General features: G+C 42.1%; 1 protein-coding gene across 8 annotated transcripts in view; it reads left to right on the top strand.

The window, feature by feature from the left end:
• eps15l1 (epidermal growth factor receptor pathway substrate 15 like 1) overlaps positions 1–23,754 on the top strand; it is a 249,606-nt gene that overhangs the window by 158,041 nt on the left and 67,811 nt on the right. For 7 of the 8 annotated variants that reach the window (XM_033046723.1, XM_033046721.1, XM_033046722.1 and 4 more), the window contains one exon: positions 13,516–13,663. In XM_033046723.1, the coding sequence (XP_032902614.1) occupies positions 13,516–13,663 (148 nt within the window). Of the gene's footprint in view, positions 1–8,571; positions 8,602–13,515; positions 13,664–23,754 lie in introns of those variants that run through there. The other variant, XM_033046724.1, reaches the window with a different exon arrangement.

The following is a 23,754-nucleotide window of genomic DNA, read 5'->3' as shown; positions in this document are numbered from 1 at the left end:
AGACACCTGTGCGAACTTCGGACCAACATGGTTATCAAACGCAACAAATTCTATCGAAGAAACTTGCTCCCTGGCGAGCCTGTCAAGGCATACATAAGTATCATAAAACACGTTGCAAGCCGGTGTCGTTTTTCGAGATCTGTGCGACGAGCTTGTCCGCGACAGACTGGTGAGTGGCATCCTAAATGGAAAAGTGAACCACTACAGGTTGCTGACCTAATTCTCATCGGGGCAGTGACTGTCTGCCGCATTGCCAAAGTCACCGACCCTCATACCCGCAGGGCAGGGTCCACACTCATTGTACCAAGTGAGTGTTGCCAACCCATTCTACCATGCTCAACACCTGTCACCTGAAGAGAGGCAGACTGGCAGAGCTCCTGTTCAATGTAATAATTGTGGTGGGTCACACTCCTCTGTCCACGAGCAATGCCCAGCCTACGGGACAGTTTGCCACTACTGTAAACGAAGAACACACTTTATTCGGTGCTGTCGTGCCCGCAGAAATCGTACAGAACCCAGACAGCAAGTAAATCTGCTCCAGCAAGATGGTTCCACGGCCTGACCGATCCAGCTCAAGCTGTGCCATCTCCTTGTGAGAATTTGTCGGCCTAAACAAATTTCCAGCCTAAACATACATTCTCTATCCGAGATTACATGTAAACTACGCGATCCCGAAGTCACATTCCAAATCAACAACACCACTGTTGTGGCAAAGATCGACACTGGGGCTCGTTGTAATGTTATGTCTCTGGCTGAGTTTTTCAGGGTCAAGAATACTGAAACTATCGTAAACACGAATGCCTCGTTAATTCCCTTCGGAGGGGGAAAGATTCACCCAGTTGGCAGGGTTGACCTGCCGCGATACGTGTGCACAAGCTGAACTTTTTCATTGTCCCAGGAAAGGTAACGGCTCTACTCGGTATTGATGCCCATCAGGATCTGGGATTGATAAGCTTTAAAGAAGAGGTGCTCCAACTTTCCCCTGCCCAAGATACCACTGAACAGATTCTTGCTCAGTACAAGGAACTCTGACAACAAACTTACCCCTCAAGTACTCTATTGTAACCAACCCTGACATTATGCCCATTGTTCGAGCCCCACATAGAATTCCGCATGCCATGCACTCAGAGATCTGAATACTGCGATCAAGCGCCCGCACTATCCAATGCGCACAGTAGAAGAGGTTGCAGCACACCTGGGCAAAGCGACTGTTCTCTGTTGTAGATGCCAAAAGCTCATTCTGGCAAATCCCGTTGGACCACAAATCGTCTGACTACTTGCAGTGTAATTTTACTATATGCTAATAAACTTGTTGGACCGTTACTTGGAGTGTTCTTTATCAGTTCTACAGGCCATTTACTATCCGAATGAATAACCTCTCATTAAATCCATCTGCCTTATAATGCTCATTGTAACCCATTTGCATCCCTTTTCAACCTTTTTCTACACCTTATGGTTTGGTTTTCTACCTTTGCATCAGCAAATCTGGTTTCAATGTCTTCAGCCCCTCCATTCAAGTCATTAATGTAGAATAACTAGATTAAATCCAAACAGTGATCCCTGTGACACTCCTCCAGCTTAAAGCATGCCAACCTGAAAATGATAGTGACATTAACGTTTAGTTTAGAGATATAGCGCGGAAACAGGCCCTTCGGCCCACCGGGTTCGCGCCGACCAGCAATCCCCTCATATTAACCCTATCCTACACACACTAAGGACAATTTTCACATTTACCAAGCCAAATTACCTACAGTACATACCTGTACGCCTTTGGAGTGTGAGAGGAAACCGAAGAGCTCGGAAAAAACCCACGCGGTCGCGGGGAGAACGTATAAATTGTACAGACAGGAAGGCAGCAACTCTACCGCTGCACCACCGTGCTGTTATTTTTTGGCCCCGTTATTTTCTGTTAATTGTTAGTATATCCCCATGAGCACTTTCGTTGTGTAATAATATTTTATGAGGCACCTTACCAAAGGATTTTTGAAGATTGAGAATTACTCTATCTGGTGATTCCTGTTATCCACTCTGTTGATTAAATCCTCAAAACATTGTAATTTGGCATGATTTCCCTTTCATTATGCTGATTCTGCTAAATATATATTTTTATATATGACCTGCGATTATAACCTCTGTGATCGAATCCAGCATTTTCTCAATGGCTAGTATTAGTTTAACTGACTGATCGTATATTTGGGGTTTTTTCTTTCCTTATGTGATTAAAGGCATTATCTGTGATTTATCTAGTCTGCCAGGAGCTTTCTAAAATTCCAAATTAATCTACTGTCTTGGGATTTGTCAGCATTAACTTCTAATAATATGCTGTGTCATTTCTCTACAGTATTATTTGATTAACATTCTCCACTACCTTTTGCTCCTAAAATTGAGATGCTTCCAATGTCTTCTGTGTGAAGGCCGATATAAATGCTCAATGTCTGTGCTCTTTCCTTTTAGTTATCCCTAGTCCCAACCTCTCATGGACCAATATGTGCTTTCAATGCCTTGGATGCTTAATCCTTCTAATAGTCTTTATTTCCAATGGAAGGAATGCTTGAGAATTAATAAATATTTCTTTAAATGCCTGCCTCTGATAATCTATCCTTTAATTATTTTCTCAATCCACTTGTGCCACTTCTACCATCATATTTTTTTAATTGACTTATTGAGATCAAGCTTTCTCAGTCTTAAGAAGAAATTGAAATTGTGCCATGTTATGATCACTCTTAACTGGTGAATTCTTTATCAAAAGATTGCAAATTAATCCCATTTTATTACACATGACAAAATTAAAATTAGACAGTTTCCTGCTTTGTTCTACATTTTTGTTTGTGCCCAAGATGTTTCAATCGTTTTTTCCTATTTTCTTCCAAAGGCTAGGCCACAGCCTTCCCATTTTCACACATCCTACTCGCATTTTTCCCGTTGTGGCGATAAACATCTTCCCGTCGCATTCCCACCTAAATTTCCAAAGTTATTAACACTTTAAATTTTTAAAAATGCCCCGAAAACTCACCTATTTTGGGAAAAAAATTCAGAGTGACGTCAAAATGCACTCGCAAGGCAGGTCGGGACACTCCAGGAGGGAGGGGCACTCCAGCGCTCGAAGTGAACGAGGAGTGGTGGCTGCCGGCGCTCAACGCCCGAGGTGGAGCCGAACCTGGTGCTGGAGCTGGAGTGAGGGCTGAGCCCGGGGCTTGAGTCGGGCCGTGACCGGGGCCGAGAAAGATGCTGCTGCTGGAACCAAGGACGTGCCTGGGTCAGGGAAGAGCCCGGAGATGAAGTCAGGGCCTGGACTGGAGCCCAGGCTGCGGCAGAGCTGAAGGCTGGAGTCTACAACCAGGGCCGGGCCGAGTACGAGAACCAGGCCGAGTTCCAGGCCCCAGTGAGGATGGGGTAGGGACGGTAGTTGCCACGTCTACAATCCCTCTGTCGCCCCCTCCTTCTCTACCCTCCCTCCCCCTCTCCACCCCTTCCCTATCTAACCACACCCCCACCCTCTCTACCCCCTCCCTCTCCCTCCTTCGCCCTCTCTACCCTCCCTCCCCCCCCACTCTACCCCCCTCCCTCAACCTCTACCCCCTTCCCTCTATCTCTCTACCACCTCACTCTCTGCCCCTCTCCCTCTCTACCTCCTCCCACTCGCCCTCCCCTCTCTCCCTTCCCTCCCCCCCTCTACCCGCCTCACCCTCCCTCTACCCCCTCCCACTTCCTCTACCCCCCTCTCTCTCTCTGTCCCTCTCCACCCCTCCCTTTCCCTTGCCCTCTCCCTCTCTACCCTCCCTCCCCCCCAATCTACCCCCCTCTCCCTCTAGTCCCCTCCCTCTCCCTCTCTACCCCCTCCACCTCCCTCTATACCTACTCCCTCTACCCCCACCCTCTCCCTCTCTACCCCCTCCCCCCTCACTACCTCCTCCCCCCTCTCTACCCCCCCTCCCTCTCTGCCCCCCATCCCTCTCTACCCCCCCCCTCCCTCTCTACCCCCCCCCTCCTCTCTACTCCCCCCTCCCTCTCTAGGGAGGGAAGAGGGAAGGTGAAGAGGAGGAGGAGGGAGTGCTGGGGGATGAGGAGAAATGGGCCGTGCCTGCACAGTTGGGGGCTATGCGTGAGTGGTCCAATATTGCATTGGGGGAACAGTTTGCGTTGGAAGAACGGGTGAGTGGTGGAATCTGGCGTTGGGGGAACAGACCCAACTCTAATCTATACATTACTAAAACTCCGATATTGTTATAGTTTGGCAGTCTTTATATTTGCGCAAAAATGGTCCGCGATAGCGCTGCGCCAGTTCAATTGCACCAAGTTTCGTTCCGATCGGTTGAATGTCGTAAAAGTTAGCGAGGTTTAAAAATCTTAAAACCCGCTTGCGCAGATCGATCTCTTCGGCAAGTCGGCGCCTCGCGGATTAGTCTCTTCCCCTGTCACTCCCCAGGATGGTCCGCCCCTTCTGCGCCATCACGTCTTTACTGAGCTGAGGGTGGCCGGCGGAGGTTTCCAAAAGGACTTTCGGAGGGACCCGAAGCAGCCCAGCCCCAAGCAGCCCCTCCCCAAGCAACAGTCCCACCCCAAGCCCCCACATATTTTGTTGGGGAATGGGTTGCGTTGGGGGACCAGGCCTCCTGTGTGACTGGGACCCAACGGGTCCCACTTGGTCTTGTCTCCTATAAAGGACATCTATCTTCTATATTACTAAAAGTCTGATCTTGACCACTTCCTGTTGTTCTGTATATTGATTTTAGAAACAAGGCTGCGACTTACGGCTGTGATTTTTGGCCATCTTACTCAGAGTCCCCCTCCGCTGCGCAGGACAAGAGGATTTCCCCCATCGATTAAAATTAAAAGAGTTATTAGTGTTTAGAACATTTTGAGTATCTCTCTCCTGAAGGCCACGCCCCTTCTGGAGGGATTATAAACCCGGGATGTGTGGTAATGCTTCCGTTCTCTGCAAGACGGGGGAGCGAGAGGTCGCAATTCTCAGTCTGAGCTGTGAATAACACTAAACACATGCCCTTAATGTGGTTTGAAAATGTAGTTTGAAAATGCAAAAGTTTGTTTTGGTTTTCAAAGTGCTAAAGCTATGTTGCCTTTGGTTTTGAAAGTGCTAAAGCAAGCTGCGTTGCCTTTTGTTTTGAAAGTGCTAAAGCAAGCTGCGTTGCCTTTGGTTTTGAAAGTGCGAAAGCAAGCCGCCTTGCCTAATTAGAGCTGCTTTGCCTAATTAGAGCTGCTTTGCCTAATTAGAGCTGCCTTGCCTCAATTGAACTGTCTTTCCTAAATAGAGCTGCCTTGCCTAAATAGAGCTGCCTTGCCTAATTAGAGCTGCCTTGCCTCAACTGAACTGCCTTGCCTAATTAGAGCTGCCTTGCCTAATTAGAGCTGCCTTGCCTTCTAAGTAATCAAAAGTCTAATCTTGACCACTTCCTGTTTGCGCTTTATATTGATTTTAGTTAAAAAAACGCTACCACGTACGGATGTGATTTTTGGCCATCTTACTCAGTCCCCCTCTACTCATCAGGTGCCGAGGATTTTTCCCATTGATAAAAAATAAAAGAGTTAATAGTGTTTAAAAAATGTTGAGATTCTCTCTCCGGTCAAACACGCCATGAAGGCCACGCCCCTTCTGGTGGGAGGGGGGAGGGACTATAAAACCTGGAAGTGTGGGCGTGGCTCAGTCTCTGCAAGATGGAGGATGGAGAGGTCACGACTCGCTGTCTTTAGTGGCCTTGCACCCTGCTTGAAATGGTATGAAACTACACTTGAATTTGGTGCCCTTGCACCCTGCTTGAAATGGAATTTCAAGGAATAGCCGTGAGTCAACTGCGAGCCCACCAGCCGTGAGTGAGTGAGCTGCCAGCACAACAGGCTTGAGTGACTGAGCCGGCAGCCCAGGAATCCATTTGGCCCACAATGTCCCTACTAGCCCTCTAGAAACCAGTCCCTTCAGCGCACAACACCCATACTAGCGCTCCAGTAAGCCCCCCACCCCCACTGGCCACCAATATTGGAATTGTTGGAGAGGTGGAATATTGCGTTGGGGGACCAGCCCTCCCATGTGATGCGGGGACCCAACGGGTCCCACTTAGTCTAGTTTCCTATAAAGCTCTATCACTTTCACAGAAGGAAGACAGCAGCTCAAGAAGGTGGCTCACTACCAACTTCCCAAGATAAATTATCGATAGGCAGTACCTATTTAATTCTGCCCATAATTTAATTTCTATTTGCTTCCCTGTTTATGATGTGACAATCTTATCTCATTTTAAACTTTGACAAATGCTGGGAACCTTTACCAATCAGCACTCACACACAGCTCAACCATTAATAGAGATTAAATGAGGTTAATTCCAATATTGTTACAATAGATTTCAGAGAAATTGTTAATGTTCAGCCAATTCTCACCGTACATACTCTCTGATGTATTATCGTCCATTCAGTAAGTGCTTTTGTTTCTTGCTGTGTTTGCATATAAATAATTTTATTGCTATTCTGCCCACATTATCGACAACCAATTTCGGCTGAAGTAAGTTGATTGAATGTTCATGTTTGGTTGCATATTTATACCTAATTATTTTCTTTTTTATCCAGCGTTAAAAATGTTTCAAAACATGTTTCACAAGTATGAAAAGTGTGACTTGACATGACATGGGTAAGGGTAGCGCTACAAATAGAATTTTCAATTTTGAAGATCGTATTTGGAAAGTTAAGATTGTTCTGATATTAATAGTTGAGCTGTGTGTGAGTGTGGATTGGTACAGGTTCCCAGCATTAATGAAAGTTTAAAATTAGACAAAGTTGTCACATCATCAACATGGCAAGCAAATAGAATAGAGCAGGATTTCCTAGTGGTTTTAGCACATCTCTCCCACTGATTTGCACCATCTAATGTGATTATGCTGTTCTGCAACGTAATATTATCAGATGTATTGTGCTGTTATAAAATAGCTCTGCCATGAATGTTATAGTTTTATACACAAGTAGTTGGCTTTATTCTCATCTGCAAGTTGTACGTTTGTTTCTTTAAGCTGCAGTTAAAGATTACATTAAAGCATCCTTGGAACATGTTAAGATAAAGGATTAAAAAGGGATAAAGGGAAATATAGACATGGGTGCTTTCGCTAAACATAATTTGCACAAACCAAAAATGGTTGAATCATTTGATTATCTATTTTTATAGGCTTTTTGAGGAAAAATATTGAATAGGACGCAGCAGAACTTTCTGCTTCTTGTCGCATGGTTTCACAGAAGATTGAATCTTCACTCTAGCAAGGCCCTCATTTAATATCTTACTGAATATGACCTAACTGCAAATATATGTACAAGAAAATGTTACCGAACAGATAAGAAGTGCAGATGAAGTACATCCTCAGTCAATCTCATTCGTGTAAATAGCTGTTCAAAAAATTGCTACAATATAAGACTAACTAGCTACCAGTTGGGTACATAACCACCATGGCACATTGTGAAAACAGATTCACTAGATCTAATTATTTGTAGCCTATTTCTAGAAAATAATGAAGATTATTTCAAGAAAAACAAAACTAATAACTGGATAGCAGGTTGGCTGGATGGCAGAAGGCAAAGAGTGGCAATAAAGGGGGCTTTTTCTGGTTGGTTGCCAGTAACTAGTGGTGTTCCGCAAGGGTCGGTGCAGGGGCAGCTACTATTCACGTTGCACATTAATGATTTGGAAGAGGGGATTGAAGACTTTGTGGCAATGTTTGCGGAAGATACGAAAATAGGTGGAGGGGCAGGTAGATAGAGAAAGCAGGGACTCTGCAGAAGGACGAGGACAGGTTGGGAGAGTGTGCAGAGAAATGGCAGATGGAATATAGTGTGGCAAAGTGTGGAGTCATTCATTTTGGTAGTAGGAATAAAGGCGTAGACTATTTTCTAAATGGGGTGAGAATCCAGAAATCGGAGGTGCAAAGGGACTTGGTAATGCTGGTGCAGGATTCCCAAAAAGTTAATCTGCAAGTCGAATCGGTAGTAAAGAAAGCAAACTCAATGCTCGCATTTATGTGATGTGGAGAGGATATTTCCACTCATGGGAGAGCCTGGGACTAGAGGTCATAGCCTCAATATTAAAGGACATTCTTTTAGGAAGGCGAAGAGGAGAAATTTATTTAGTCAGAAGGTGGTGAATCTGTGGAATTTCTTGCCACAGAAGACTCTGGAGGCCAAGTCTGGATATTTTTAAGGCAGCAATAGGTAGATTCTTGATTAGTACAGGTGTCAGAGGTTATGGGGAGAAGGCAGGAGAATGTGGTTAGGGGGGAGAGATAGATCAGCCATGATTGAATGGTGGAGTAGACTTGATGGGCCAAATGGCCTAATTCTACTATTCCTTATGGAATTATTCAGAGAATGCAATTGGTGACTCACTAAAGCAGACCAGCTAATGAAGATAGTTTTGTAATCTTAAAGTTAATGTAATTTTGTCATCTTAAAGTTAATCTAATTCATGCTCAAACTCCTTTCTTCCTTTTGCAGTTCTCTGTATTTGCCTCACTTCATTTAATTACTGAATAATTATATTTATTATGATCCCTTTGCTGTTTTATTTGAATGTCTACCTTTAACCAGCTGGGGAGCACTTAGCTGGTGAGCACTACTTTTTGATGCTCTTGCTTTTTACTTAATCAGAATGTCCTCAATCACATTAAAGGTTTGTGTTTAAATAGTGATTTTGTTTTTCTATAAGTTATAGGTCAATGTCTAAGCAGTGAAAATGTCCTGTGTTCGGGAAGGTTCAAGGACTGTCTTTTGAGGTCTAACTTTTTTATTTGTTGGAGTGGTAGAATTTCTTTATTGAGGAGCATAATTAGGATTATAAATGCCTGTAATAAAGATACAAAATGACACCAATATTGTGCAGACCAGGAAACATTTATGGAGGTTGTAGTAGAGTTATGGGCCTGTCCCTGCAGGAGACTATGCAGTCGCCACATGTTCGCGGGTGGTTGCCGGGGAGTTGCCTTCATGGTTGTGAGGAGTTCCCGCTTTCTGGGAACTAGTCGCGGCCTCATTATGGTACCGCAAATTTTTCAGCATGTTGAAAAATTAGCGGCGACTAGAATGAAGCCACCATGGAGAGTAGTGAGAATTCTCATGCCGTAGGTGGGTCGCCAGGAGGTCCTAGTGGGTTGCCAGGAGGTCGAAGGCTCTCGTAGGTTGTAGCCGGAATTTCATTGGCTCATTGCGGGGGAAAAAAAGGAAGCAGTAGTTTTCAGAACCAAGGATAACCGACCGGTAATGTTAAATGCCGTGTATCTCTGGCTTCTTAAAAGTTGTCTCCACTCCTTCTCCCCCCTCCCCCCCCCCCCCCTTTTAAAGAACTTACCGTACACTGTGCTTTAACCATCTTAATTACAGCGCCAACCTTCCTGTTCATAGCGGTGTGTGTCTGTATCACCTTGGCTTTGCACCGAGGGAATTTCACTCAGACAGCGCTCTCCCGCTTGCCTTGTCCCCCGCTTGCATAACGGGCTGGTTTAGGATGCGATGTGTGTGTGTGTGTGTGTGTGTGTTCCACTCTGACAGTCGCCGTTCCAGTTGCCGGTATTTCAAGCGACTGCCGGCAACTTGACAGTCGTTGGCAGTGGCCTGAAAAATCGCCTAAGTGGGACAGGCCCATTAATGTTTCAGCAGAGATCATTGACCGAAAGCATTAACTGTGTTTCTTTCTCCGTGGATGTTGTTTGGAAATTATATTGTCAGTATATTTTATTTTTTAGTTTCATTTCTAGCAACTTCTGTGCTTATGGGGATCTTAATTTAGCAAATCAAACCAGGATGACGAAAAAATGTTGAAAGAATGTCAACCTTCATGCTCCAAGGATTAGAACCCCAGCTTCTCATCTTTCCCATATTCATCCATGCAACCATACCAGTAAATGATAAATGTACCCTCGCTTTCCTACTGTGGTAGAAATAGACATACTAGTTGTGTCCTCAGTTCATTAGAAAAGCTTCAAAATAACTTCCACACTATAGCTCTATTATTGAGAGATCCTGTCTGCTTTTTTAAATACTGCTTTTTTAACTTATTCTACCCTACCTCTTCAATGATGCCTAAATTTATGTTCATGCACCCCTGTTAAAAGTGTACCCTTTATAAAATATTCCATATTATTTTTCCTACCAAGGTGTGGTATTTTGCCCTTTACAGCATTAAATGTCATCTCACCATATCTGCTAATTTTACCAGTTTATCTGTGTCCTCTTGAAGTCCATTGCTACTGCTTCTCACTGTTTGCTATACTTGTGCTTTGGAATACTTGTGTGGAAATTTTGAAATTATTCTCTGTAGTCAAGTTATTTTTATCAAAAGTCTAAGAACTAATGCAGTTTTTCGCCCACACGAAAGTTGCCTAGCCCTAAGCCAATTTCTTGAGCTTCCTCTTACTCCCCTTTTTCTTCCATGGGCTAACAAGCCTGTTGTGTGACATTTTATCCGATATCTTTAAGAAATTTATATGTATTACATCAATCCCATTTCCTTCATAAACATTCTCAAATCTCTTCAATAAAATCAGTCAGATTAGTTAAAACTTTTGATTTGCCTTGTACACATCTATGTTAGCCTTCATTTAATAATCCATGCATGATAAGGTGATGTGGTAATATTGTTCCAGATAATTGTTTCCAGAAAATTCTCCGGTGCTATCTAGTGGCTACAAACAGCTATTACATGAGGAAAAAAGAACTGCAGATGTTGGTTTAAATCGATGGTAGACACAAAATGCTGGAGTAACTCAGCGGGTGAGGCAGCATCTCTGAAGAGAAGGAATGGGCAACGTTTTGGGTCGAGACCTCTTCTTGAGTTACTCCAGCGTTTTGTGTCAACCAGCTACTACATGATGTAGGCTGATTACATCGGAGATTTTAAAACATTTTTTATATAATGTATGCAATCTGCAGAAACAGGGAAATGAACCTGGCATTCTCAAATATGTGCAATTTCTGTCCTGTGACTGATGTTGCATATGATAGTTATATGCAGCTCAAGTGATGAGAAATATTGATGGTATTTAATTACCAGAAAATATCATGTAAATGTTTGTTTGAAAGTGTGGCGTAAGTGGAAACTACACCAACTGTACATACTGATTCATTTTCCATACAGTTTATTACTGTATGAAAACTTGCTGCAATTCAAGTTAAGTCAAGTTTATTGTCAAATGCACAATTATGATGATGTACTGATGCAATGAAAATCTTGCTTGCAGCAGCATCATAAATACATAAACTGAAACAACACACAAAAATGGCCCAGATGTTGGGGATTCTTGATACTAAATACTATCTTGAGATATCGCCTCATGTTGATGATTTCAAACTTGCAGAGGTCACAAGGGTATGAGCTTCATTCAGTCTGAAGATGGGTCACAACCTGAAACGCGCTTATCATGTTCTCCAGAGTTGCTGGTTGATCGGCAGTTCCCTGTGTCTTCATATTATATTCCATTTATCATCTTTTTTTCTCCCTCAACATGTACTTTTCTTCCTCAGCATGTATTCAGGCCTTTTTGCACCCTCCTCACAGTATGCTCTCTCGACCAGCCTTTCATTTGGCCCCTCATTTAATTTATTGATAGAGATTGTCAATAGCTCAACACTAAACAATAATTTATTTATTCCTGGTTTCTCTGATCTGTTCATTAATTAGCCTCCAGTTTTTGTCAATATCTTATTTCAAAAACCAAAAGCCTGGTTAGAGTGTTGGTTACTTTACCCAGCATCTCCTGCAACTTACACAGTTTGCTTTCTTCAATTTAGATTTAACCAAATCAATAAACCTCAGAAATTCCTTTCCTGGAAGAATGCTAATTAGTTCAGGCCATTGCACAATGCATTTATCTAGAAAACAATCTTGAATATGTTTCACTTCAACTTCCCCAGAGCATTATTGCCAATTTGGTTAGTCCACTCTTTTAAATAATTTTCTCCCATGAATACTGCTTTACCCTGATTATGTGCTCCTTTTAATTTCCTCTTTGGTATTTTGCTCAAAATTGCACCCACTGGCGTTTTCTAATCATTTTTTTAAACTATATCCAAACTTATTCTGTATTGAGGTTTTAAGCTAAAGTCTCTTATCTATTATCTTTAATTTATCCTTTAACCCACAACAACTCCTTTTCTGTCTTTAAGCTGAATATATAAAATGAAGCATCGCAAATTTTTCCCCTAATTAGTTCTTCTCGAGCAGTTCTTTGCGATGGGGGACGATTATATTCCTTCTCAGTTTCGTGAGTACTCGGATTGCTGAGAAAGCCAATATGAAATCAAGAGACTGCCACTGGTGGGATGGGAGGTGCATAGTGAATCAGTAGACTGGGGCTATTCCTTTTTGTTTTTATATTCACTGTTTTTGTGTACAACAAAGAGTCTTGAGATTCTCAATGCACCAGGCCATGAATTCTTACAAGTAAGTGAGACTTCTCATGGATGCAATGAGAACATCCACTATCCTTTTGCCAATCCTGGCTATGTCAGAGCTCTGAGAAGAGTGCCTGCTTTTCAGGTGCTGTTTTTGAAAATTACGTGATCTACCCATTGGAGCCAGCTGAGTGTTATTAGAGCTTTGATGCGAAGGATGTTGGCCTTGAAGTGGTCACTGACATGGTTTGCATAATCCGCGGATGCATTTGGACATTTTTACAGAGCAGCAATGCTTATATCTTCCCATGGTGTGAGATACTTGCCGTAGGTTATCCATGTCTATGAGGCATGAACGAGTAATGAGCTGGGTTTGAAGTCTTGTATGTATTCCTATGTGGATGTGGTGAATAAAACAGCAAATAATTTGGCCTGTACATTATTATTCTTTCTATAAAATCAATCAATTTCCGTGCTGTCTCATTCCATCAACCATTCCTTTCATCTCCGTCTCGTCGCAGCGATATGTTGGTTAGGTTTGCATGAGTACAATCCAATCCCGAGCCTTGTTCAGACTCTTCCCATGTGAATCAGAGCAAGTATCAGCAACTTGAATAATGTCAAAACTTAACATGGTCATGAACATGCCTGAACATTATCTTTCTCACATGCAGCTATACATGTAAGCTTTGCACAATGGGCATCTAAAGCTGTCGCTTGTTTCTACTGAGCTGTCTGTGATGAACTGTCATTGTCTTGGCTGATCATAGCAGATTCTACTAGAAAAGAGATGGCACATCATTTTATCTTGTTACTCACTTCAAATCAATTCTGAAGGAATAGGGAGCAGTTTTCTAAATCTGTTAGGTTTCTAGAAGGTAAGTGCTCCACAAGTATCTTAACCAGCCTTCATTGAACAGCATAATGGAATGCTTTTTGAGTGTTATACCATAGGAGCATGGTGGTACTGCTGATGTAATGTAACATTCCCTGACAATTAGGATTGTTGTTTTGAAGAAGCTAAACTCCACTTCACACAGTCTCATCTTACTTATTAAGGGAATCCAGTGTCACATTTTTTTTAAATGACCTGACCATGGACGGTGCAGTGGAATTGATTACATGTTCTTTGCATTGTATCGATAGCCCTCAAATTCAGATCCTTTTGCTGCTTCCGCCTCGGGCCAGTTTGATGGGCAAGGATTCACTGATGACCCTTTTCAAAATAAACAGGATACCCCCGCACTGCCTCCAAAGAAAAGTGTACCCCCACGGCCCAAAGCGCCGCCTAGTGGTAAGTTGAATTGTCTTATTGGTAAGTGTTTGAATGATTTCCTAATATTTCACATTTATCAGTCCAATTTCATATTCATGATTTATACAGTGTATTTAGACTGTTTAGTCTGTTTCATTATTTTAACCTGATATAGAATAAGAACACTGCACAGTCATTAAAAAAGTGAATTCGTTAGAATAGATAATTAATTTCAGTTACCGTTTTTTTTCTACTTTTAATGAACAGTTGCCCACAGGTGCCATGTTGACATTTGCAAAGTGGATGGGTTCTTCATAAGATGACTACTTATTTTAGCAAATGCTGAGTAGAGCTTGCCATAAAAAGGAAGAAACAAAGTCGAAGGCATCTTAGCATTTTGTTGCATTTATGTACAAATGTCACATTATCATATGTCCCAAGTTGCTATTCATACAGTGAAGTGAATTGTGTTGTTTTGTGAGTGTCTGCATCTCAGCGTCTGTGAGTAATAGCAGGAGAACATTGCCTTCTATGTTGTATAATCAGCAAGATTTTAGATTTCTAACGAAAGGGATTGATGGAGCCTCCTTATTTTTCTGGTACCACATTGAAATATCCAGTTCAAATTGCAGTGAGATTGAACCCATCTTCCCTTACAGTTGAGCCCAGGTGGTTCCTTGGATCTATTATTGGAGACATGAAGTACAAAAGCAAGTGACTTGCGGAAACATATAAGGTGCTGGCTCGGCCACAGCTGGACACCACAGATTAGAAAGTTTTTACGGAAACATTACAGAAGAAGAGAACTTTTGGTTGTACGGAGATATGAATGATATTGGGATTGTTTTCTTGTGGCGAGAGGCAGAAGGAAGACAATTAATGTTGTTCAAATTAATGAAGTAGAACTAAGAAGAACCAGTGGCAGAGGAGTCATTATTTGGAATAGACAGATTTAAAGTGGTGGATGAGAGCCAGATGTGAGATGAATTTTGCAGATGGTAATGATCTGAAATACCCTGCCTGCCATGTAGTGGAAGCTGATTCATTAGTAACTCTTAAAAGGAAATCTGGATAAGCAAAGAATATTTTTTTTCTGAGTTGTGGGGAAAGATCAGTAAAATAAGACAAAATGGATAGGTTGGTCAAGCACCCAATGGTGTTCTTCTGCTGTGAATTATTTTAATTCCATGATGTATTTTCCAAAAATATAAGATTAGGCTTCACGTGATCCAGGCAACTTTAATCTAAACCAAATTATCTAGGATAATGTGGTACAGGTGAGGTGATCAAAACAGAAAGGGCAGACATGATCACGTTTGGAACATGACTAAGTTGTTGAGTCTCTGGAGCTTTTACCAGATCGATTTTATATTTTGGAAACTCAAAACCTGGGCAGGACTTCACAGTCAATAGTACATTACTGGGTGGTGTTTTAGAGCAGAGTGATCTAGGACTACAAGTACATGGTTCCTTGGAAGGGCCATCACAGGTAGATAGATAGGGTGGTGAAGAAGGCTTTTGGGACACTGGCCTTCATCAGTCAGAGAATTTCATACAGCAGTTTGGATGTTGCGTTACAGATATACATGATGTTAGTGAGGTTGCAGTTGGAGTATTGCGTTCAGTTTTGTACACTCCGCTGAAGGAATGATGCCATTAAGCTGCAAAGAGTGCAGAGAATATTTACAAGGATGTTGCCAGGACTCGAGGGCCTGAATTGCAGGAAGAGCAAGGACATTATTCCTTGGAATACAGGAGGCTGAGGGATAAGTACCAGTATCAGAATGTAATTTTGTTTGAGGTTACAAATTTGAGTGCTTACTAAGTTATAAACAAAACTTCCAATTTTGTGCAGTGTCTTGTCGATATGGATCCGGAATGTTTATCTCCATTTTGGAGAGTGAGGTAGTAAAGAACTTCCTTCCAGAACATGGTTTCCGAAGACAGTGGTTGAAAATGCACACAAGAAAGTCAAGGGAGTTAAGCTTTATGCACTCTTGCCTGGTTCTGCAAGAAAACCATATGGCAAAGAACAGGGAGTTATTAGGCTATGAAGGAAATTAGTACAAAACTAAGATGAATTCAATATTTAGAGTCATTATTTATAGTAAGTGACAAAGAAAAGCTCGAATTGGATATTGCAAGGGAAGTGTTTTTGTTTTGGACAACTAAAGTAAAAGTGACATAGAGTGTGGTCTTAAGTAGGGTGAGGCTAGGATAAATGATGTGACAGATGTGCCAATAAGAACTTTGTCTTCGCTTTGAACAGATTACTGTTTGGAAATGGATTTAAAGGGTAGTGTAGGACAGAGGTTACTTAAACACTACTCATGTTGTTGCTTCAGAAGTTTCCTAGTTCAGTGTTATGTTACAGAACTAGTAGTTCAATGGCCTTGGAAAAAATAAATGTACTCTAATATGGAATAAAGGGATTGTAATTTTCACAAAGGTCCTCTTCTTAGCCGAGGCCACTTATCACTCTTGCGTGTCATAAGTATTAAGAATACCTATGCCCATGTAAGCGATTTAACACAAACAAATACATCATTCCAACCCATAGCCATATATTTTGAATGAAGAATCTAAATAATTCTCAGAATGACTGAGTACAAATCTTCCAGACTCACCAAACACCATCTTTCATGTTATCAAATTTTAATGTGCCACAGCTGAGAAGAAGGCAGGCAAGCTGTGTGAAGTTGCTTGTGCCAATCTTTCATTGTAGAATCATCGAATTATGCTAATCATAGGAAGAGGCAATTTGACCCATTAGGCTTCTTTTACTTCTTTGGTAGTGCTTTTCGTTAGTTCACCCTTCATTTCCCTGTAACTTCATAAATTGTTTCTTTTCCTTTATATATTCATGCTCTTTTGAAAGTTATAATTGAATCTGGTTGCAGACAGCAATTTCAGTTTATAAATTACTGATGATCGAAAGGTTTCCTATGATCACTACCATGCGTCACACCAATTCTTCCATTCCAAACCCACAGCAAATCATTAACCTGCGGCTTTAAATTCTAACATGTCAGTGTATTGTTAACGCTCAGTATAACCTACATATAGATTCACAAATATAACTTTTTTTGATATCATATGATGGTAGAATTAGGAAATTATTTTTGGTGGTGCAAATTCACAAGTAAGCAGGACAGAGGATACTTAAGATTTTCAGAAAATAAAGTTGTAGCCTTATACTTCCCACCCCCAAATAAGATATTTAGAGAGAAATTCGTAAACTGTTCTATAAATGATTTATATAGTGTTCCAGGGCATGATGATTATTGATATTTGTATCCAAGTCCTTATTTTATAACAGATCTTTTATCTTAGTCCTAGTTTCCCATCTTATCAAGAGTTCTGCCAGTGCTGATCTATGAGAGTTATTGAGAATCGGGTTTGTGGTTCATTTTCCTTGGTGAGAGATGGTCATTGGCTTCATTTAGTGGGCTGCCAGTAAGAGTGGCTGAGGTCAATATCATTACCTTAATCACGGTTTTAGCCAATTTTCACTTGCTATACCATCAAAGCAGTAGAGAGCTTCATTCCCTGTTAGTTCTTACTATTTGTGTTCAGCACACTCTGTATTTTGCAATGGTTTCAACGGAAATAGGCACAGAATGGCATTGCTAAAACGAAATTGGAAAAAGGATGTGAAAGGGGAAACCTTTACATTTGTATGTGAACGAGCATATGCTTCCCAAAGAAAAGTGCAAAACAGCCACAATGCTTGGTGTTTTTGCACTGCACACTTTCTCACATGAAAGAAATGTTATTTTATTTGTTCGATGTAATGTTTTGACTTCTAGCACCTTCTGAGTCTGAGATTTTGAAACTGATCAGTTGCCATCTCAATTTTGTAGGATCAAAGGGTGCGCTTTTAACTTAAGCGAGATTGGCAGTATGATTGTAGCTGCTCATTGAAACCACTCATTTTAAGACAGGAGGCATTTTATCTATTGCCATGATAAAGCCTTCAATGGCAATAGATAAAATGTCATTTGAAGCCAAGAAACTGTCATGTCTTGATATGTTTGTTTTCATAGAAGTGAAGGATGCTGGGATTGGGCATGTTTCTAATTTTGGTACTCAAAGCTGTCAGGTCTGAAGAAATTCATTATTCAAAGCTGATTTGTACAAAATGGGATAAGTCCTATTATTTTAGACACTGTGCCGTATTGTTTGCTTTTCTTTATTATCTTTAAAATAGGAAATACAGTGAATCCTGTACAAATGGAAATTCAAAAGATGATCATTTATTGACAGTGCCAACAAATTTAAATTGTAAATATATACGGACATCTGCAAATCACTAAATACAAGCTACCTTATTTGCAATACATTTCTTTACAGTGTAAACTATTGGCCATATAGGTAAATGAGGGGTATAGTAGTCAATTTAAAAAGTATGATTTTCTGTAATAAATATCATTTTTACAACATGCAAGGCAGCTCATTAATCTCTAAGATTGATTGCTTGAAGGATGGATACATTTCTCTGCCACTGAGTAAAAAGACCTTTGAAACATAAAAAGTGGGAATGACGAGTTGGATGGAAAAGAATTGGGGAAAGGATTCAGAAGTAAGGATAATGCCAGTCGAAGGCAATAAGAAAATGAGATAAGAAAATGTATAATCTAGGAGATACAACCAATCCTGGCATATTTAATGTGTTTGGTTTATTGGACATACATTGTCAAAAGACAGCTAGAGTCTCTAATATACAGGATTTTGGCAGTGATACATTCAGGTCCAGTCTTGCTTGTTAAAGAAGTATGCAATTAATCCTCAATACTAATTAGTATCTTTTGATATTTGCATAATTTGTTGTCAGAAGTGAATTTTATGTCATGCTAGTTGACAATGTCTCGTTACTTGGTTCATATATCAGGTGTAGAATAATGTACTATCCTGTTTCTGCTTGTGAAATGCTTAGCTAGTGTCATCTTTATCTTCAGCCCTTTCGTTGTGTACTTAAGTTCTCAAAACAGAATTTAGGGCTAAGTTCTCAAAATAAACTTTTGAGACCATCAGTTTACAGGAGGCATAAAGCTCCTGGACTTTTGCCCATTTTTGTCAAGACTGCTATATTGGCGTAAAATGTTTTTTGATGTATAGCCTTTGCTTGCAAACATTAAAATCATTAAGAACTACTGCTAAATAGGCTGAACAAAAAGGAAGTGGTTACCGTCCACCTCCTTCTGAATGGTCTGTGAAACTCCAATGGCAAGGTTCAGGTCAAGATGACAGGTATTGATCTGATGCAATTTCCATCCTGAGTTAAAGACAGCATCCACCTTATGACAGTGGCAACGGACACTTCTTGAGTGAGTACTGTTGGCTGATATCCCCTTTCTGGGAGATATTTTGTTTGCCTAGGGGGTTCCACGACCTCATATGACTGATTTAATTCATTTATTATTTTTATTAAATATAGGAAAGTCCCAATCTTAAAGGCTTGATATTGTTATAAAAGTAATTTTGCAGTGGGTGAGAGAAAGTATTGTTGAGTAGAGTTTAGTCTAATAGGGTAATAACCAAAGCAAATTAAGAAGGTTGTGCAGTGCTTTTGCAAACTTCCGGGTGTTAAACACACACGCACGTGCTCACACACACACACACTTCTTAGACCAAATGGACAAGTTTGCAGAAAATTCTGGAGAGGGGAAACAACCAAAACACCAAGGGTAACTAAATATTTAACTCCTCTGTCATTAATACCCTTGCATGACGAAGCCATGTAATCTCTAGAAGATGTTGTGGCAGCCTTGCACTGTCAAATTTAATCTATGTTATTAGAACATATTTGGGCAGCAGCTCATTTGCTACATTTTTTGTAGCTTTTTTAAACCAAATTGGAATTTAATATAATTGTTGCGAGCAAGTCGTGTTTGAAAAATAACAAGTGGTTCATAAAATAAGCAATGATAATTGGTAAAATTAGCTTTCTGCACTGAGGTAGAAAAAAGCTTACAGCATGAAAGATATCTGAAGATAAATAACCCAATATAAGAATCACATTTAAATTGGTTGCAAATTCTTTTTAAGATCATGCTATGGGTGTTTATTTTCTCCCTTTAATAAGGCAACAGTTGATCTTATCAAGTTCTATATATTTCAGACTCGGGGCTAAATAATACAGTGTGGTTGCAGATGCTGCCTGGATGATGGTGTTAATTTCTATAGTTATTGTAGAAGATGAACAATACGCTTTCTGCAGTCCAGATCGGAAATAGTGTACATCCGCTCACACAAAACTATAATAACCTTGGCTGTGCATGTTTCTATTACTTTTGTTAACTTTAGCTGCTCTTACAGTTTTCTGTTGTGGAAACAGTACTAAATATTCATTATACAGGGCTGCCAACTCTCACGCATTGAGTGTGAGACTCACGCATATCACAAAATTCTCACGCTCTCACGCTGATCACAGAATCTCTCACGCGCAAAAATGTGTGTGTATATATATATATATATATATATATATATATATATATATATATATATATATTATAATAAATAAATAAACAAAGTCATAGGCAATTCAATTCGCCCAAGGCTTCCAGACCTCCTCCACACTCACCAATGAGAATAGCTTTCTGTTGGCGGGTTTCCCGTAAAGAACGAGCAATTTGATTGACTTAAGCCCATCGCACACTATTTAAAATGGCATGGTAACTGCAGTACTAATGATTTCATTTGGCATTCATGCAACCAAAATCTGCAGATGCTGGAAATTCAAAATAAAGCAAAAATTGTTTTAGAGGTGAGTAAAAACCATGAGGGGAATATATAAGGTGAATGCATAGTCTTTTTCCCGGGATATGTGATTCACGAACTAAATTAGTTTTAAGCAGGGGTGTCAAACTACCAGCCCGTGAAGGGGTCCAATCCGGCTCGCGGGATGATTTGGGGGAAAAAAAAGTTGTTTAGTTTAGAGTCTAAGCTAAACATTCCCGTGCAGATGGTGTGATAGGTGAGACACAGCGGTGGTCCCAGCACTGATCTCTGAGGCACCGCTCACACCTACCACCCTCGCCTCCGGCGGCTCTGTGTCCGTCGGCTGCTCTGTCCACACCCCATGGAGTTTTAACCCCGTCCCGGAGCCAGGAGCGGACCGGGTGAGTGGGGGTGTCGGTGCCGCCTCTGGAGCCGCGGGGATGAATCTCGGGCTAAGGCTCCGGTGCCCGACACCCGGGTCACTGACCCTCACCTCCGCCGGACCCCAGTTGGACACAGAGCACCTGGGCCGGCCCACATTCCTGGGGTGGGGGAAGCTTCACTGACACACACTCTCACACAAAACCTAACACACCCTGGCGCGCACACACACCCTGCAACACACACTCTCACACACCCTCACACAAACATTCTCATACACATTCTCACAGGGGGGATGCGACCTTTTCTTGTCGTATCTCCTGTCTCCGTCTGCGCTGAGGCCTAATGGCGGAGCTGGCAGTTGGTCCCTCCAACTGGGACCAACCTCGAGGCTCCGGAGGCAGGGCCAGCCCAGACTTACCAACGCGAGGCTGGCCGACTTCGGGGCTGTTGCAGTGGCGGCGACCCGACTTCGGGGTTGTTGCGGCGGCGGTGACCCGACTTCTGAGCCTCGGAGGCTCGGCCGCGGGCACAGTGGACGACAACGTGGGGAGCTCGTTGGGAGCTAGCAGGTCACAGGTTGGTGACCTGTTTACCGGAGCTCCCGCAACAACAGCTTCGTCCGCTGGACTGGAGGGTGGCAGCTTCGGCAGCTTCGACCACCCCAGGCCGCGGAGCTTGAACTGGCCTGTTCCCGGAGCTCGGATTCAGCCACGGTACTTAAGGGCCTGTCCCACTTGCATGCAACTGCATGCGTTTGGCGCTACCAAAACGGAAGCGGAGTTCGCGGTAAGTACGCGTTAAGTTCGCGCGTGACGCAATTCTCGTCATCCTTACCAATCAGCTGGGCAGGAGGCGGGCCGACTGAATTTGGGCGTCGCACGGCGTCGGGCGGTGACGCCATCACGCAACGGCACGCCGGGCGGTGACGTCATCGCGCAAAGCCACGCGCTAGGCCTACGCCGTCATGACACTGCGTACGACGTCAAGACGCTGCGTAAGCAGTCAAGACGCTGCGAACGCCCTCAATGCGCCTGCGGGCCGACAGGCCGTTGGTGCGCGGAATTTTCAGACAGTGCGGGATTTTCAGAGCTCCGCGCGATGTCGGGACCAGCCCCGCACAACTCCATACGCCTCCGCACTTGGAAGTGGGACCGGCCCCGTACGCCTCAAGCGACCAACGTTTGGTCGCGCCAGACGCATGCCATCACATGGAAGTGGGACAGGCCCTCTACTTACCATCACCCGGCGGGGTCACAACATCGGAAGCCTGGATCGCCTCAACGCAGAGGGAGAACAAGGAGGGAAGAGACAAGGACTGTAAGACTTTTGCTTTCCATCACAGTGAGGAGGGCCTGGTAGATTCACTGTGGTGCATGTTAAATCTGTGTTTATTGTGTGTTTTGTTGTTTTATTCTATGTTATGACTGCAAGGCACAAAATTTCGTTCAGACTGAAAAGTCTGAATGACAGTACTTGATACTTGAATAACACAACAAATAAATACACAATAATCAATATACAATATCTTAATAGTCAGTAATACTAGGTAACAGGACCATAATAGTACAAAACCAAAATAAGTAGTGCATCCAAAAACAAAGTCTATAAAAGGCTATTCATCTATATTTTTGCGTTATTCCAGAAGACATGTTGTATTGAATTTTCAAATATCTGTAGGTGTGGACGCACTGGTTTGTGTTTTATAGTCATAGATTGCCGTAAGCAGGGCTGGAAGGCAAATTGTATGCCCATCGAGATTGGCTGCAGCGGTTTTGCAGGGCAAACGCTCTACAAAGCCATGAGTGCGCTGGGCCTCAATGGAATGGAGAGGAGAAGAGGCATAAAGAACACCACAGAGGCAGCGGAGAAGGCCTCGAGATGGCTCTGGATCAGGAGAGGAGGTCCATGGAGAGGTGCGAATGCCACCTGATCACGTCGTGGTCTGATCAATCACGGCTGGGTCGCCTGGGCGAGGGTGTCTTATGTTGAAAGACCCGAAACACCCAATGACCCCAGGTTACATCACTGATGATGTGTTCAGGAGCATCAGTAGATGTATTTCTTATCAGTGACACAAAAATTAGTGTCAACCGCATGTTTCATATTTGATGTTGACTGCTGTAAAGTTCACCATTAACTTCACTTGAAATTGGTCTCCATCCTCTCCAGATAACTAGCAACAATAGGTCAACCATCTCCTCATCTCATTTAATGACATCCAAAAACAAAATGGTCCGTATTTCGTGCCACAAACATTGTTAACAGCATAAGAAAATACTTTGAATCAGTTGCCTTTTCTACTCTTGCTCCCATGCTTTGCTGCAACATTCCTGTGCACCTAATTTGCTTATGTTTCTGATTTTGATGGCACTAGATATCTTCTGACACTATCACTTAGTCTGACCCATAGTTACTACCTTTTGCATATAATTTATTTGTGACTCACATTAAAACAATTCTAGTATTTGAAGAAGAGTCTTGACCCAAAACGTCACCTATTAGTTTTCTCCAGAGATGCTGACTGACCTGATGAGTTATTCCAGGTTCATAATAATAATAATAATAAATTTTATTTTTATAGCGCTTTTCTAAGACTCAAAGTCGCTTTACAATAGTAACAGACAATAGCAAACGGAGAAGCGGCGAACAAACAGCGCCAGCGTCCTCTCCGTGCAGGACATAAAGAAAGAATACAGACATAACAATAATAGACATTTAATCGGAATAACATAAAATCGGAATATAACAAATAATAAAGACATCACAGAGACACAAATTAAAAACAGAATTCAATCCAAAAACAGAAAATCAAAAACACAGTGTGAAGAGAGAGCAGCGGCAACCAATTCGTGCCAGCGTCCACTCTCCCTTCACGGCATGTGTCTGTCTTCTAGTATTTGACTTCCTTTGAATCATTCCTTTAATCCTTTGTGGGGCAACATTTGTATTGGCCTATAAAGAAACAAATGCAATATTGCTGGGCTGATTGGGATTTTAGTTGGACTTTTGTATGACATTGCCACAAG

Source organism: Amblyraja radiata, chromosome 29 (assembly GCF_010909765.2).
Source record: "Amblyraja radiata isolate CabotCenter1 chromosome 29, sAmbRad1.1.pri, whole genome shotgun sequence".
Classification (NCBI taxonomy): domain Eukaryota; kingdom Metazoa; phylum Chordata; class Chondrichthyes; order Rajiformes; family Rajidae; genus Amblyraja; species Amblyraja radiata.
This window is presented reverse-complemented; position numbering and strand designations above follow the sequence as displayed.